This window comes from Phaseolus vulgaris, chromosome 2 (assembly GCF_000499845.2).
Source record: "Phaseolus vulgaris cultivar G19833 chromosome 2, P. vulgaris v2.0, whole genome shotgun sequence".
NCBI lineage: Eukaryota > Viridiplantae > Streptophyta > Magnoliopsida > Fabales > Fabaceae > Phaseolus > Phaseolus vulgaris.
Genome location: NC_023758.2, coordinates 41,841,328 through 41,860,025, shown reverse-complemented (window position 1 = coordinate 41,860,025; position 18,698 = coordinate 41,841,328). Strand labels below are relative to the sequence as shown.

General features: G+C 34.4%; 2 protein-coding genes across 3 annotated transcripts; both read right to left on the bottom strand.

Annotated features, from left to right (window-relative positions):
- Positions 1-986: 986 nt before the first annotated feature.
- Positions 987-7,306, bottom strand: LOC137812219 (homeobox-leucine zipper protein ATHB-14-like). 2 transcript variants are annotated; one of them, XM_068614136.1, is made up of 18 exons: positions 6,579-7,306; positions 5,353-5,512; positions 5,122-5,234; positions 4,957-5,047; positions 4,774-4,869; positions 4,557-4,670; positions 4,368-4,451; positions 4,103-4,258; positions 3,935-4,009; positions 3,744-3,850; positions 3,436-3,625; positions 3,115-3,303; positions 2,945-3,025; positions 2,699-2,833; positions 2,216-2,544; positions 1,809-1,920; positions 1,537-1,686; positions 987-1,363 (listed from the first exon to the last, which is right to left on the bottom strand). In XM_068614136.1, the coding sequence occupies exons 1-18, from the start codon at positions 6,791-6,793 to the stop codon at positions 1,217-1,219; spliced, it is 2,544 nt and encodes an 847-aa protein (XP_068470237.1). In that variant the 5' UTR covers positions 6,794-7,306; the 3' UTR covers positions 987-1,216. The 2 variants fall into 2 exon arrangements, with proteins under 2 accessions (XP_068470237.1, XP_068470238.1); XM_068614137.1 differs by lacking the exon at positions 6,579-7,306 and adding an exon at positions 6,144-6,396 and having other exon boundaries at positions 5,353-6,049.
- Positions 7,307-14,227: 6,921 nt separating this feature from the next.
- LOC137812218 (translocase of chloroplast 159, chloroplastic) lies at positions 14,228-18,698 on the bottom strand. Its single transcript, XM_068614135.1, has one exon. The coding sequence runs from the start codon at positions 18,528-18,530 to the stop codon at positions 14,472-14,474; it is 4,059 nt and encodes a 1,352-aa protein (XP_068470236.1). The 5' UTR covers positions 18,531-18,698; the 3' UTR covers positions 14,228-14,471.

Here is an 18,698-nt window from a genome sequence, read left to right as displayed (position 1 = left end):
TTTTGAAAATCGTCACACAAAAAAAAGTGCTAATTAGATAAATAAAAAGAAAAAATACTAGTTTCTTCGCTTTTATTTCCCAACTAACATTTTTTTTTTGCCAGTGAGAATATTCCCCAAATTTTAAAAATGGTCACCAAGAAAAAAAAGTGTTAGTTGAAGAAATAAAAAGAAAAGAATGCTAGTTTTCTTTTGACTTTTATTTTCCCAACTACCAAATATTTTTTGCCACCATAAGAATTCTCTCTAAATTTTATAAATCATCACCAAGGCAAAAAAAGAGTAATAGTTGGAAATATAATGTAGGAAATAGTGCATTTTAAACCTACAATTTTTTTACTAATCATAAAGGTTGTTTAAAAGTAAAATATTACTTTTAAAAATAAATAACACGATAGATCCAACCTATTACTATATATTTTTAATATATATTTTAATATTATATTAAAAAGTAAATTTAAATATAATTTATTATAATAAAACTTAATAAACATCTTTATCTTTAATCTAAATAAGATTTTAGTCATATTAAAAACAAAAATATTGTCTATACCGACTAGTCTCTTTAAATTAATTAAAATTTCAAGTAAATCGTTTATGAGGTGTCAAACCTTAATATCTGACCAAAATAGTTTTATTAGAATATCACAGTTTATAAGGAAAAGTATAGTTTTATTGACTAACACAGTTTTAATAAAACCACTTAATTTTGATAGGTAAAGATAATAATAAATGTTACTAATTTAATTGTCATATAAGTGTGATAAACAAATTATTTAAGAGCATGCAATCACCATATTTATTTTTCTAACTTCACTCGTAGGGAAGTTCTTTCATAGAAAACTTCTTTCACAGAAGACGTGACTATATTAATAAGACAATAACATTAACAAATACAATATTATAATTTAATAAAAAACTATAAATAACAAAATTCTTGAAGTTCATAAACTAGTCTAAATAAATAAATATTAAAACTAAAAGGGTAGTGAAAGATAATTTTGTTGATTAAGTAGGATGTAGTTCACCAAGGAGTTTGTTGATACAGTGAGAAAGGAACAGAAACAGTAATAGTTAAAAGCATGAAGTAAGGATTAATGGCACACAGAACCATGTGTCATGAAATGCAGACATTGTAGAGTGAGTATATCTGAGTAAAGTAGTTGATATAAATTAGTGGATATAATAATAAATATCTCAACCATGGTTCTCCTTGTTAGACAAAAGACCAGTTCATGAACACAAAGGCAAGGCAGTGATTGGAATCATGATCATCCAGAACTTTGCATACTATGGCCTGTTCATAGGACACTGGTCGATTCATACTTGATACACATATTCCTGCTGGAAGATATGCAAACCCCTGAAATGAAAAGGACAGCATAAAGGATAAGCACATATTACAGTTTCACAATAAAAAAGGCACTAGTTATGGATAGTTTACAAGACTTAAAAGGAATATGCAAACAAGTTTCTGTAAGTAAAACTAAGATAAGTACATGATATGTGCTATAGTTTACTAGGGAATTACATTACCTGTTCCATTATCTTGGAGAACTCAATGCACAGAACCTTCCTGCCAGATTCATCAAGAACTTTATCCAGCATTATGTCTTGAAGAGCAACAAGTGTGGTTTCAAGCATATCAAGTCCAGCTTGGTTTGCAAAGGTGAACACCGGAGATGCCTGCATGATTTTGGCAGTCAACAAGATTACTTAATGGAGTTTATTGGGTTCAGGACAAGTACTTGCTGAAGAAAAATATTAGTGAGGCAGATTTGGCTAATATAGAAGCAGAGAGTGATTACATTAGTTTTTACAGAACAGCATAATACTGCATCTGAATGGTGCCAAAGTTGCTTCAAGATTGCATCACCAGATGTGGACTCAACTCTAAAAAGATCTGAACAGGTGTGCAGCCTGAAAGAAACAGTCTTTATTACATCAGACCAGACAGAGGAAATAAGAATGTAAAATTTCTCTTTCATTCTGTCAAATGAGTTTAATTTGTCTCAAAATAAGCCTTTTTCAGACAATAACAGAACACAGCTCAACCACAAACCACAAGTTAACTAAAAATTCATAAATCGTCACATTTTTAGGTACTTTCACTGACCTTGAAGACTAATGAAGACAAGAAACGCAAATGGTTTTGGAAGCTACATTCAGCCTAGCAGAAATAGACTTGAGAGACAAGATAAAATAGAAGACAGACCTGTAGCTTCTGCAGATCCATCTTGCCAAGGTAAGAGCCTCTGGTGGACTAGTAAGTGACTTTGACCCTAACTCAGTAGTACTGAGCCGAGAGGGTGCAATTGCCATGGCAACCCTCTGAACTGATCTTACAACATTGCGCACATATTGGCGAGCCATAACAGCCACGTTGTCCCGCAAATGGTTCTCAAAAGTAAACTGGAATGCAATTGTGAGGACTGACCTAAGGTTGTAGTTACTCAAATCACTTTCACCAGCAGGACGGGCATTACCAGATCCTATGTCTAGTGCTGATGCCAAATCCAATGTCCTAGTTGAAGCTGGACCATCCTGAAATGCAAAATATTCAGAAACACATGTTCATATGCAGTAGGATAGTAGCATGGGCTAGAAAGGCTCATATGCTACTTGCCAAGTCCCTTCAAAAAGCTATTTAAGAAAATAACTTCATGACCATGTCAGTTCAAAAACGAATGCACCATACCGTTTTAGGATCCAATGGTATGATGCAGAAACCAGAAGGCAGTAACAAAGCATCATCTGCAAAAGATTCATCGATAGGTGCAAACACAAGCTGTGCGCATGCTCCAATTGCATTTTCATCAACTCCACTGCACAGCTGTCACACCAAATTGCATAATAAGTAAAAGGCGTTCACAGAAACAGTGGCAAACTCCTACTTAAGTAAGATAAAAAAATCAACATCTCACAAACACAAAAATGGTTTTACCTGCAATAGATACATATCACATGCTAAAGCTACATCATCAGGGGGGAATGCATTACCCTCAATACGAACTACCTCCAAAAACTGCATTATTGTAGTGGGTGGAAAATGAGAATATAAATGGGAAATGTAGAATGATGGTCATCAATCATAGATTTAAGAAAGATCAATACCTCCTCATGCTCAATAGTATGAGCAAGCGGTAAAATGACCTGGCTGCTTGGGAAACCACTAGGTCTTGCACAGGGAACTGCATAAGGACTAGCTTTGAGACATGCAGCAGAGTATGCATCAACCCCATAATCAGCCCACTCCGAACGATGTTCCCTCAAAAATCGAACAAGCAAAGCAGGAGGAACATTCTGCAAACCAACATTCTGTGAGATTCTGCTATGTTGGGAGATGGGGGCACAAGGACGAAGAGTTCTTGGAATTGATACCAGATTTAATTTACACAAAAATGATAATTTCGCATGATTTGATCAGAGATGTACCTGCAGGAGCATTGAAGCCTTGGCGCACAGAACCCCACCACCCAATGTTGGAAGCATTGATGTATTGTAATGGGAACCATAAAACTTGTTTGGAGATGAGTTTATGGCTATGGTCACATCTTCCACCCCATCATTACCAATCAGCGACCAACCATCATCCACAAACCCATTGACAGCATCATTGAATCCTCTAAATCAAATTATAAACAAATAAAAATAATTGCTCAATAAGGATTGATGAAGACAGAGTCATTAATCAAACACCCAACAACACAATGACCTTAGACTCCAAATACAAAGTGCCTTACTTGCAAAGTCTTTGACTAAATGTTCTTAAGACAGCAGGTTGACGACCCCCACCACAATGAACTTCTCCACTTGATTCTTGTGCAATTTGTCTTACATGTCGCAAGGCCTGTACAATAAATTTACAAATTTTAATTCATAAAATTTGACACGGTCATACATATAAATAATTGTTACTTATAAGGAATCTCACAGAAGTAGTCAATTTCTGAGCCAAGAATTTTGAAGATTCATAGAGAGGCCTTAATACTTCAGGAACACTCCAAACCTACATCAACAATGAAGTTAATATACTCGAAAGATGGAGTTCAAAGATATGGAAATTTCGAAACTGATTCCAATTGCATCGTTGTACACTTACATCCAGATCCATGTGATCAACAATGTGAATAATAGATCCACCACCCTCACAGGATCTAATTAGATAGCCACTAGGAAGGACTTCAGCTCTTACAAAGTTTAAGGCAGGAGGCCCTGTTGGGCCACCAGTTGAAGAAGTCAAAGACCTCTCACAAATCTGCAAGGTGAACAACAAAATAGACAGTTTTGTCAAGACTAGTTCTCCTTATAAAAGAAGCCACGTCCTAAATCAAGAAAAACACAACAATCAAGATTCTTCTCAGTACCACAAGACTTCCATCTTCCAAAGTTGTAGTGTATCTAAGAGTCCAGAAGTCTCTTGCAGCTGCCAAGGTTGTCGGTGCATATGTCTGATAAAAATCAAATTCAAAATATGAACATAACAAAAGAGGAAGTGAATCAAAAGTAAATTAAAATGCAATTCCACTTTCTTTTGCATAAAATAACCACCAGACCTGCATGTACATGAGCTCTATTGTGCCCCCATTCCCTGTGGGAACTACGCTTAATACATTGAGGCATCGACAGTCACGATACCATGATGGACGATCTTTGAGAATCTCCGCAACCTGAGAGGATTTGGAAAGCAAATAGGTCAATGAAGCAATGTTTCTTTGTTCAGCAAAGAAAATAAATCTTCAGTAGCCAAGCATTACCATTAAAGCTAAATACCTTAGTGGGCTCTAGGCTCACAAGGCCACAGGCTCTTGCTGCTACCCCACTACAGTTGGGGGAAACAGCAACGATTCCAATAGAATCCGGACCAGGCTACATAAGAAGGAATGAAAGACCAAATATAAGTATAGAATTTATGCAAGCTATGACCATGAAAGTTATTGATTGAGTAGGTCATACCTTCATCCCAATCATTTGAACCCAGTTGATAGCAGTTCCAGTAGCTTTGGAAAGGAACGCTGCCAGGGTCTCTTGAGCAATTGCAAAAAGACTGGCAGAATACAGAATTAGGAACGCATGAAATAGGTGAATGAATATAAATTGAACAAATATATAAGTACTTACCCAGCTGGGTTGTTGGCATCCCACTGGGGATGCTGAGTTTTTGGGTTTTGCTGTTGGTTCTGACCACTCACTACCACAGACTCACAGCTATTGTCAGTAGTACTAGCAGATGCCTATTAAGAAACCACGAAATGAGATTCTTCAAACAACACTTGTATACATAGAATGGTACTCCAATGAACATTCAGAATTATAATTTAGAAGAGCAATCACCCAAAGAAAGTTACTAACAGTGTGTATTTGTTGTTTCATGTATCCATTATCATAAACCAACTGTGAGACCTGCTTCTGCAGACGGTCATTTTCTTCCATTAATAACTTGTTCATTGCGGACAGCTTTCTATTCACTGTCTGAAGACGAGAGGCCTCCTTCCGCTGCTTCTCGCGACATCTAAAGAAGAACATTGAAAAATGTAAGCAGGTAAAGTAGGCCATTTTTACCATACAACCACAACATTGTATGATGGTCATTCATCATTTCATTCTTTTGAAGTTTCCTAATATATACTTGGACAAGTCCCTTAATAGGCTATCATGTCCTCAAATCAAAGACATGTGAAATGAGAATAAGAATAACGAGAAGTGCATACTAAATTAGGATACCTACCATCGGACCGAAACATGTTGTTTGACTAGGTCAAAGCAGATAACAAGTTGGAAACATGATAGATACACACACATATGTATTTAGAGTGTACAGAAAGACATAAACTTGTTTCTGTCATAAAAAATATTACCTAAATGAAAACAAACGGGAAAATGAAACAAAAAGAAAGTTAATGGTGAAAAGTAATTCATAGAGAGAAAAGTCATAAGAATCAGCTGTCACTTTCCTTCATCTTATCCATGACCAATCCCAAAACTAAAGCCAAATGATCATATGAACATTTCTGTTAAAGCCTCCTCTAAAGAAACAGCATGAGATGGTCTAAAAGAAAAATAATAGAGGTCAGGGGAGAGCAGTTCAGAAATATTCACCCACAAAAATGAACAACTAGACGTCGTTATCTCCCATTAATCACCTCAAAAGAAGAAACCCCTTTTATGAAGAAAAGAATTAAAAAGATCGATCTTAACAACTGTGATATCTACAAGGAAAATGACAAAAATGGAGTAACTTTCCCAGTAGATCTTCCTTTTAAAAGGGATGTTTAACGCTTTTCTCTCTAGCAAGCATGAATCTTTCTGTAAAATCGAACCCATGTAGCACATTTCGAAATACAAAAAATGCAAATAACGAAACCCCTCTTATGGCATCCAAGTTTGAAAAAAGGGAAAAAAAATAAACTCAATGAATAGCAAATATACTAAAAAGAAGCTCAAAATCCACATTTGAGCATTCCCAACAAAAGAAAAACAAAACAAACAAAAAAAAACAAAGGGAAGAAGGGAGAATGCCAACCAGAAAAAAACAAACATAAAAACACTAACAATGACTGTTCATTTCTCTTATCTACCTGCGATTCTGGAACCACACTTTGATCTGCTTCTGTTCAATGTTGGAAAGGATGGGGCACTCCCTAATGAGTTGTTGCCTTCTGGAAGAACTAGGCTTGGGGCACTCAGCATACACCCTCTCCAAAGCCTCCACCTGTTCAGGTGTGTACCTCACATACTTGCCACAATCCATGAGCCTGTTCAAAACTGAATCTCTCTGCATACAAAGTGCCATAACAACAAAGCCAAAACGTTAAGCGATTCAAAAAGAGACTTTTTTTGAGTCCTCTTCTTCCTTGCCCTCTTCACCCAGAGAGCCTCCACACTCCTTCATCAGATGATGCTCCCTGAACTCCCCTCAAAATCCAAACTTTGAAGCCGGTTAGAAGAGTTAAAGAAGAGAGAAGTAATGGGTTGTGTGTGAGAGAGAGTGAGCTTTATCTTGGTGCACACACCAATCTCGAGACGGAAAGAGATGGAACGAAAGAGCTTTTTTTGTGTGGAACAGTGAATGCAAACACGAAAAAACAAACAGGCACTACAAAAATGAAAGGGCTGGTTGGAACAGTGGTGGCTCCTTAAATTCACTTGGATTTTATGCAAAACCGCTTTCTCTTTCTCTCTTTGATACTGTGTGATGCCAAAACCAAAAGCAACAAATTATATGAAAGAGAGAGAGAATGGCAAATGAAAGGACATGGAGCTTATTTTTAGGCCCTGCCAACAAAAGCAGAGCAGAATGCAAAACAGATTTTTTTGTTTTTTATATTTCAACTAATGATGACATCTTTTAATTCTAATTTTTCATTTTTTATACAATTTACTTTCCTTTCATTTATTTTGAAAAAAAAAAAAAAAATTAAATATGTTTAGTTTCATATTTTAAGTATAGATTAAGATGGGAATATATCTTATCTTTATTTATTATTAATGTGAATATTATAATATAATTTATATGTAAGAAATGAGTTTTTAAGTGTGAATTAGTATGTAAGTATATTTTATATTTATTCATTCCAACTTCGTGTTATAGTATAAAAAAACATATTTAATTTATAAAGAATTACTTCTTTTCATTTGGTTATTATCAATTATTTATCTAATTATTTTTTTGGATTTGTGTTCAAATTCATTGACATTTTATGCAAAAAAAATTCATAAACTACTTAATGCATTTTCATTAAAAGATAGTACAATTTTAACCCTTGTATACATTATGATCTCAAAATTCAGTGCCAAAATAAACCAAACACATTTTAAATTAATAAAAAAAACGAACTGAATAGAAACTGGGGAATTAATTAACAAATTAATGTAAAAAAAGGTTAATTAATTAACAATCTATTTCCTGAATAAACCAGACAAAGATATTGGCGAAGTACATTTTGTCCTTGGCTCAATTAAAGCTACACTTGGTACAATATATTCACTAATTTAGAATGTTAATTTAGAAATCAACATAGTAAAATTTTTATAAATGAGAAAAAAAATAGTTAAAAAAGGACAGACTTTTACAAAAAGTAAATGCCAAATTTTGAGATAAATATTAGCTAATTAACCAAATTGATAATAATTCTTACCTATGAGAAAATGGAAAAAATGGTTTAATTTGGATAGTGTGATTTGATGAGAAAAAAGGTTAGAAAGTGAATGGTGATGTATGATGAGTGGAGAAGGCATGTTATGTGAAATGTGATGTGATGCATGTATGATGGATGTGCATGATGATGATGAGAGATATGGGGATGTGCATTGAAAGCAGGTTTTGAAAACTTTGACTTGAAAACAACATTTGAGGGTTAAGAGAATAATGTAAATGCAATGAAGGTACATTCACAGGCCAACAACAACAACATCTATTATTAAAAATTCTTTCTACCTACCAAAACTTATTAGCCCTTAAGTTTCTTGGAAACTGGATTTCTTAATTAACATTTATATTCAAAATTTTATTTATTCTATAGAAAATTATTGTTCAGGTATAAACAATAAATAAATAAATGTATTTGTGTAAATAACATTTATTCAAAGAAATTGTACATTTTGGTATCAATAAATTGGTACAAAATAACAAAGAGTAGCATGAGAAGTCCCACATCGGTTTTGTTAAGGAAGTGTGTGCAGTTGGAGAGTGCACCCCTTAACATTATTACTCATTTATTGTATTTTTATGTTATGCATTTAATTTTCAAGTACACTTTCCTCCTTGTGTAAGATTTTCTTAGAAACTCATTTTTGTTTTTTATTTAGCTTTTTAATTATTTATTCTATTCATTATTCTTTTATCTTAAACAATAACAAATGCTAAAAATTAATTAGATCTTTATTACAGGAGGATCATTAATTTAATATTTGGGTTTTGTACGATATCTCTCTTAAAGTCCACTATTACGTCATCAAATAATTTAAAACCTTCGATTTTAAATAAGATTTTAGATAATAAGAATTAAAAAAAAAAACATTTTTCTATCAACAAACAAACAAAACATTAATTAAAATATGTGTCTTATAAGATACATTACATTAAAATAAATATTGTAGAAAAATATTAAAAAGAAATTTGTGTATATTCTAACGTTAGTTCAAAAGTGTAAAGGATGGAAATAAATATTGGATTATTTTTCTAATAGTTTTGAAGGTAAAATAATATTATGTGATGTTACTAGGATGTTGAGGAGTATTAATGCATGACCTTGAGTAATATATTAATTTGATTCAAAGGTTTCTGACTTAGTTCTAAACCTACGAAGTCACAATGTAATAATATTTGTTATAATATTTTATTATTAAACTATAGAATTTGAATGTGATCAAATAAATACACTTAAAACATATTAAATATAAAAAAAAAATAGAGGAGAGAGAGGTATATGTCAGCAACAAAAAATGTTGATATAATTAGATACAAAATATATTGTGATTTTCAAATTTTGTTATATATTTAGTTATATATAATATAATGTAATTTTCTGGTTACAATGGAATTTATTTTTCTTAAACATTGTAAAAGTAATTTGTGGGTTACATATTAAGTACACAATTGTCACTCTCTCTTTCACTTTTAGAATATGAGTATCAAAATATAATATTTTAAGATATTGTTTTTATGTTTGTTTCATACACACTGATAACAAAGGTTAATCTTGAAGTGGGAACACTTAGAGTTTTCACATTTATTGAAATTTTTCTATGTTTTAAAAGTTTGTAAATGGATACATATCCATATGTATATCCTTTATTCATTTATTTTATATAATCTATGTGTAAAATAAATTATGTACTTTGTGTTGTATTATTAATACTATGATTTTTATCAATTGGTATAAGAGATACGAATCTTTTCGTGTTTAAATTTTATTTATTTTTTTTAATGGAAATAGATTACATTTTTTAAAGATGTTACTGGTGCAATAGATTGTGTTTACCCAATTCACTGAATGGTTTAATGGATTGACATTATTTTGAAATGTTATAAAATGCAAAGTTTCATTGATTTCTAAGTTTTTATTCAAAACGTAGAGTTTCAATATGCAAATTCTTTAAACAAACGTAGTTACTTTTCAATATCTTACATGCTTGTGGTGCTTTAATGTTTTATGTGATTTTTTTGTTGATATATATATAAAAAAATAAACTATAATTGTTAATATATATATATGGTATACGTTGAACTTAATATATTCTTCCTAAATTAATATCTTAAACACGCTTTAAATTAGATTAAAGATTTAAAAAAAATCAAATCACAGCTATTAGTTAAAGTAAGTAAAATTTGTTTGAGGTAAAATTTATGTTGTCTTTATTCGTTTCTATTAAATAAAATTTTATTTACTTCAAATTTGTCTAACTAATGCTTGGGAAAAAGAATATCCAATATAAAATAATATTCACACCACATAAAATTTCAAAAATTTAGGATTGAAATCAAGAAATTCCTTTGGACTAAAATGTATTTTTCCAAATCATATCAATCAATTATTGCTGGAATTGAGTCAAGTATTCACACCATAATCTTCATAATTTGGAATGTGCTTATAATAATGAATAATCATAATTAATTTCATGTTATTTAAAGAATGGTATAACCATGACAAAAGGTTATAAATATAATTAAACTTCTTGGTCACAAATGATTATAAGTTGTTGAAGTCAAAAGCATTAATTATTACTTTATTTCTGAATAAGATTACCAAACATGATTTTTTAGGTACTCACTTTTGGAAATGGTTACAAACTTTGACTCTATCAATTTCCAAATATTGTTATACTACCTCCTCCATTCTCCTATATTAAAAAATACATATTATAAAAACATAATCAAAGGTTAACATTAATTGAAACTAAGGTATTTAAAAGAATATAAATAAAGAGTTTAATATGTTTTTCGTCTCTGTACTATAACACAAAATATTTTTTTTTTATGCTCTAAATTTTAAACTTTCTGAATACTTGTGATAAGAAAACTATATAAATGAGTTTTTCAGTATTTATTTTTCGTAACAAACGAATTTTCAGCATTTATTGTATTATAATATCATAACATTCAAATTAACGATAAGTAAATATGAAATATTTTAACATCCTAATCTACATCATGTAAAAAAAATTGACAATTATCCGTTTTAATAGTTTCCAACAAATATAAGAAAAATTTAAAATTTAGACTAAAGACAAAAATCAATTTCGTATAAAATTACATAAAAACATATTTAAATATATAAATATAATATCATATTAGCTCTACTTATTTCTAATTCAAACCCTTTTTTGGTTGTATTACATTATACCAAAATTCAAGCTTAGAGTGCTAATTAGGGCAAGTCTATAATTCAATGATGAAAGCAAATTATATATTGAAAATTTGTTGAAACATGTGATGCAACCTTAAAGCATATTAATGATAAGAATAAAATGATTGGTGAAGAAGTTTTCTTTGTTCCAACATGTTGTGGTAAATAAGAAAACAAAAAGCTTGCACTTTATGCAACAGTGAGCCTAATAATCAATGTCTGTTGGCTACACTCCATGGCTTGGTCATCACATATGTACAAGAAACATGGCAGCACTTCCCTTTTGGATTTTGAGAACCCTAAACAAATAATTCACAATATGATTTTCTTTAATACTTTATCATGTTTTTACAGCTTTTTCATAAATCCTTATAAAATATAAAATAAAACAAATTTCTTCATGGCTTAATACACCAATTATTTACTAATATAAATAGTAGTGCCTTTACTTCAATATTTAGAGTGAATTAATGACATTTAAGACAAAAATTAAAAATTGACTTAAGTTACAGAAAGTTTTTGCAAGTAATAGAGAAGACACATGTGAAACAAAAGACAAATATTCCTTAGTATTTGTAAGTACAATAAATAAATAAAAAAGTGTTAATTTTGGAGATATAAACTATATATGTTTGTATAAATTTCTTCCTAAACACTTTTAAAAAAGATATACATAAAATAAACAATTTTTTCATTTATAAGAGATAATCTAAACCAATCGAACCAACTTGTGTAATCAGATATATGAGCCATAGTATATCAAGAGTCAAACTCTATACACATTTAAAAGATACATTTATGCTTTATTTAAAGTTTTTATTATAAATTTAGACCTTAGAACTAGACTTATATTATACTTAAATTCAAAATTGAATAATATATCAGTGTTTAGTAATAATATCACGTTCATGTGTAGACTAAAAAAATACTTAATATTTTGGTTGTTTTCTATCTTTTTAAGAAAATTAAATTAAATTATGGTTTATCAATTTTTCTATTAAATCAATTATACCGGTTTGACATCGATTTTATCAGTTTGATACTAATTTTATGCATCATAACTTTTACACCACAATCCAATCTAAGAAAAGAACACAAAACTATATAAATTAATTCAAGGATAAATTTATGTTATATTTAGAGTTTTTATTATAAAATTAAACCTTAAAATACACTTATATAATATAAATAGGCCAAACCCATCTCTTACAAAGTTTAGTGTACCTATTTATAGTTTGTTTTTAACATTACGAAAAGAATATTTCAAGGGAAAATTTGTATTATAGAAAATGCATTACAGAAGAGGAAAAATTGCATTACAAAAAATGGAATTTGAAATTAATTTTAAAATGGAGGTGATATTGTAGAAAGCAAAATCCAGAAAGTAATTATGAATTCCAGAATACAAATTTTGGAAAAAGGGTTTTTGACTTCCCGATTTAGGTTTCCAAAATACAAAATGCGAAGCTAATAGTGCAAATACATTAAATTTACATTACATTACAGAATGCAATTTCCAAAAAGCCTAAGCTTAAGTCAACTTTCAAAAAGCCCAACAATACTATAAAAAGTCCATAAAAGTAATGGACTTTATTTATTTATTTAAATTAATCACACCTGTTTAACAAAATCTCATTTAGTTCAAAGTACTCTTGCCCTCATTCTTAAAACAACTTTAAAAGAGTTTAAAAGGCAAGCTTTAATATCCACCTTTCCCCAATTCCCCCATTTTTTTAGATAAAAAGACTACATCTATCTTAACAATGTTTAAATGGGTTGGAGCAAATTTGACACAAAGGATGAACAATGTTATACAGAAGTGATAAAAAAGTAAATTTTGTTTGAACTTGCTTATTTGATTTATTAATCAAGTTTTGACATTGTTCAGTACATGAGCCATATAAGGAACTTGTTTAAAGATTTACGTATGCACATTTGTTGACTTACACCCCCACCACTTCCTATAAAAAAGTGTTTCTTCCACATCAATCTTTTCTCACTCTATAAAATGGGATCAAAGATCCATATCAACTGAATACAAATGACAATACTGAATTTTCCTTTATTCCCTATCAAACTAGATACAACTCCTTATCATTCTTCCTCCACAAGCTTCAAATTTACCACTGATTCATCCAATACTAATAGTACTTGAACGAATTAAATGAATACAGATACCTCACATAGCGTTTCAGTCCATCTGCAGAACTCGGAAAGCTAAATGTCAATAGACAAGCATTGTTACTATAATATATAGATATCTAACTTAGATTTCTTTTTTTACATTTAATAACTACAATGTTAGCATAAAAAAATCAGCCAGCTAATAAATAAATCTTCAGTATTATCACTTTTAGGATGATTATTGTAAAAGTCAACAAACTTTCTTTCATCGTGATTTATGATAGAATGATAGAGTAAAATCACTGCAGAATATATTCTCTCAAAAAATTAATCATGCACTACGAGCATTTAATAATGTTTGCAATAGTTAAGGATAAAGAAGTTGACTATACCTGACTGTAGATAGATCCTACTATGATGAGAGAATCTTACGTTTTACAGCCTCTTGATAAACGATAGTTGCTACAGTATCATTTCTTTTTTTCGAGGAAACAATACCAAGACATGATTCCTAATTCACGTACAAAACCTTTCCCAGAACTGGAAGAAATTTATGCGTTCCTAAAGAATGCAGCAACATGCTAGAGATTAGGAAAAGAAATAAATGAAATGGAGTTGTAAACCACATTCCGGACCAGTCAAGCTAGGCTTAATAATCATACTAATACATTATTTCAAACAGGTGACAATGTACAACCAATAAACATTAGTTATATTATTGCAACAAAAGAAAGAGACCGGGAAAAGCAGCACAATTTGACATCAACATTATTAAAAATTTCAATAAGATGCTAACATAACAACTACGAATAATCAATTCCCTGTAGGTTCCATCTCAATTTGAGTACAATTTTCAGGCACATAAAAGCACTAATACAGTAGTCTAGAGGAATCTAAAATCGCTTATTATTGAAGACAGTCTCATGAAAAGAAGCAGCATGATATCATAAGCTAGTAATCTACTTTTCCTTAACCAGTAACGCAAGCAAAAGACGTAATCTAATAGATGGAATAATTCTCACTAGCCCCAGGCCAGAAGTTTTTGTAGATAGCCTTGGCAATCGGAAGAATAGCAACAAGGGCAATCTGAAGCTGGTCTGAGCTACTTGTTCTCACACTGATCTGTCCACTGAGCTTGTTGTTCAATCCAGCACGAACAGCCATCTTATAACTACGTCCAAGGGAAAATTGGGACTGAAGATTGGCCCCCAACGCCAGGTCTCCTCTCCACTTTACCAGAGAAAGGCTCAGTGAAGACTGGTCCTGGCCAATTGGAAAATCTGCCTCTCTGAGCCGCACTTCAAGATTAGCACCACAAGCAGAATCGGTTTGTGACTTCACAATCCCTGTGCTACCCACTAATACCAAGCGTTTCCCCACAGCAATCTGATCCTCAATTTTCAGCCCAGTAGACACGTTTTCGCCCAAAAATGTCACAGACACCCCACCGGAAGTTTTATTTCTTTTGAAATTTTTGAACTTTGTCTCTCCTCTAACAATGTACGCTAGCTGCTTTCCAATGTTTTGAATGTCAAATCCTGCCATGGATGATCCATTCTCTCCAAGTTTTGCAGCTACAGAGGAATCCAAGTGGATGCTGAAGTCTTTCTTATCCTTTGTTATCTGAACAGTAACAGCAGCTGGGAATTTATTGATGATGGCTAGGCTATGTTCAATGTTTACACCATCATAACCACAATCATGGTCCCAGCCGTGGTTGTCTAAGACTGGCCTTGTCAGGAGCTGGGAAGTTGGCTCTAAGAAACGGTACCTGTAGGCTGGATTGTCACTGTCAAAGGATTGTGGCAAGGCCATATCCGGCAATGGAACTGGCACTGCAGCGGGAGTTCCATTCTCTTGATCATCTTCTTCTGGGTAACCATAGTCGTCTACTTTTGCATTACCTCTTTTCTTCACTTCTCTCATCCTTCTCAATTCGTCTCTCCATTGCTTTTTCTGTAGAAGTTTAACCCGATAGTCGTACTCCTCAATATATGCTTTCTTCTGTTCGTTAGTAAGCTTAGCAACCTGTGATTTCCTCATAGGCTTAAATGGTGGGAGCTGGTCATACTCATCCTCCTCTTCATCTAGATCAGAATCAGATAAGTCAGCCATTTCAGTATCAGAATCACCATTGTCAGCCCCAGCCTGATCAGCGGGAAGTTTTGGGTAGGTACGTGACTGCAATAACCAAGATAACAGGTATGGAAGTGGTGGGGAACGAGTTCGGAAACCAAACAGCCTACGGTGGTCAAATGATTCTTGAGCCTTTGAAGCATTACCAGCTTCAGAGAGAATCTTCATTGAGAAGCATAAGAGCAACAAGAGAGGTCTCCAACTTTGACCATTAGGAAGCACCTTCTGGCCATCTCTATTTTTGCGACAAGAAGGATGGTTTTCAACAAGAGAAACTGGATTCATTAAACTTGGATTCATGAGACGTAGGTCCCCAACAGCTTGTCCAATGGTTTGTTGAACTATGTGAGATCTTTGAGCAACAAATACATCATAACTCAAAGGAGCACCTGACGGCCCATCTGGAGGAGCAGAGGCACCATGGGTCAGCGTGACTATAACATTTCGCCATATTGACGAACCCAGGACACTAGTAATTGATCTTAACATCGGCAGATCATTCATATCTCTAGTCTGCAGGTCCAGGCGATCCACATAGAGCACAATATCAGGGGGGCATTTTTTAGTCAGTCTCTTCACCGCAGACAGTACTTTTGTATTGAAATTTTGTTCAAATGCAGAAGACTTGAGGCCTGGTGTGTCAAAAATCCTTATCTTCACTCCATCAACCACCCCAACAATTTCTTTCACAGCGGTAGTAGCAGGCCCACAAGAATTAATGCATGTCTTAGTCTCACCAAAAATTGAATTTATTGTAGCACTCTTGCCCACACCTGCTTTCCCAAGAACAAGTATATTTACAGAAAAATCCAAATCATCTCTTCCCTCCTCTTCAAGCCGGATAGCAGTCTCCTTTGCAGACTCAAGGCTAAACATTTGACCACTCTGCCTCCCAGCAACAAGTGTCATCCGGTACAGAACCTGTGCTGCTATTGATTCTTCTGTAGTAAAACCCAGCCTATGAACAAATCTCAAGTATTTTACCCTAATATCCTGCAATGCGCTCAGTTTCTTTTTCTCCTCTTCACTCATACTGCTATCAGGGACGGCACTACCTCTATTAATGGAAGGACTAAAAAGATTTGGACGAGTTGGCCTCATGGCAGGTTTACCTGACTGGAGAGATGAGCCCAAACCAGCAGGGCGCTCAACAGAGAATAGCCTCGATCCATCTTGAGAGGTTATTGTGATACTGCCACCATCTTGGTCCGCACCAGACGCCGCCTTCAAAAGAGCTGCCAATGTAGCAGTATCAAACAGCTCCTTCCCATCTCCTTCTTCATCAGTCTCCTCCTCTTCATCCGTGTCAGTAACAATCTGGCCATCAATTCCCTCATCCGGCGGAATCCCACTGGCGCGTGATAGTTGCTGCAATTCCAAATCCTCCAAGAACTTATTGGCGGCGGCAGCATTGCTTCCATATACCACTTCTTCAACCTTCTCATCCGACACCGAACCATTAATCTCCCTGTCGTCATCATAACTACCATCATTCTCCACCTCCTCAACCTTCTCGTCAGAGCTCCCAATATTCTCATCCCTAACCAAACCATCAATCTCCCTGTCACCATAATGACCAACCTCCACCTCATCGCCACCCTCCTCCTCCACATGGTTCTCAATCTCCCCTTCCACATCACCCTCCTTTATCTCATCTTGCTCGACAAACTCCGAACCTCCTCTTTCCTCATGAGGTACAACAATGTCACTCTTCAATTCATCTCCACCAACTCCATTTTCTCCAGACTCATCATCCCCACCAATAACACCATCGGAGTCATCGACATTCTGAACAACAGACTCATCGCCACCAGTAACACCATCGGGGTCATCGACATTCTGAACAACAGACTTATCCCCACCAGTAACACCATCGGGGTCATCGACATTCTGAACTACAGACTCATCCCCACCAGTAACACCATCGGGGTCATCGACATTCTGAACAACAGACTCATCCCCGCCAGTAACACCATCGGGGTCATCGACATTCTGAACAACAGACTTATCCCCACCAGTAACACCATCGGGGTCATCGACATTCTGAACAACAGACTCGTCCCCACCAATAACACCATCGGGGTCATCGACCTTTGGAACAACAGACTCATCACCACCAATAACACCATCGGGGTCATCGACATTTTGAACAACAGACTCATCACCCCCACCAACATCATCCTCCGCGCCACCCTTTTCAATGGCCTCAAAACCATTATCCAAACTCACCCCAGCCGCCTCATCTAAGCCTTTAATCTTAGACTCCTGAACACCCAGCTCATCCCCACCACCAACAACACCAGACCCCAGCAGATTAACCTCCAAACCACCACCACCATCCTTTTCAACAACACCACCCTCACCCTTCTCATCAACCACAGAATCCAAATGATTTGTCCCACCATCATTAACTTCCTCCACCGCCTTATCCTCCTCTTCTCTCTCATCCAATCCCACACCGTCACCCTCAAACCCTTTATCAGCACCCACTCCATTCTCAACAGCAGCAGCACTCTCAGGCTCTCTATCATCGCCGCCAGAAGCCTCCACAAACACCTCGTTACTATCGCTAAAATCCCCGTCCGTCACCGATTCCCCCCTTTCAGCGGTATTCTCCCAAACGACACCGTCGGCGTCAGGCTCAGCAACGTCGTCCGCATCCTCAACGGAACCATCATCGTCGTCCTGAGAGACCTTAGCAATGGGCCTGTGGGCCTCCTGGAGAGGCCCATCGAGCTTGGGCTCCTGAAGCGGCGCAGAAGATTTGACAAGAATGGGCCCGGTGGAGTCGACCTCGAAATCCCCCTCCTCACCACTTGCAAAGCCCTCGTTCTCAGAGTCGTCTGATGCGACGTCAAGAGAGGGCGATTGGTGAGAAAGGAGAACAGAGGATTGGGGAAAAGAAGATTGAGAGGAATCCATGGGAATTGGGAGAAGAAGAAGTAGAAGAAGAAGATGAAGATTATGAAGATGAAGAGAAAGAGATAAGGTTTTAGGATTGGGTTGAGGCGCAGTGAAAGGGTTTTAAGGCTCTTCCCAAAACTACTACGCCACTGTTATATATTCATCCATTTCAATTCTATCTATCTA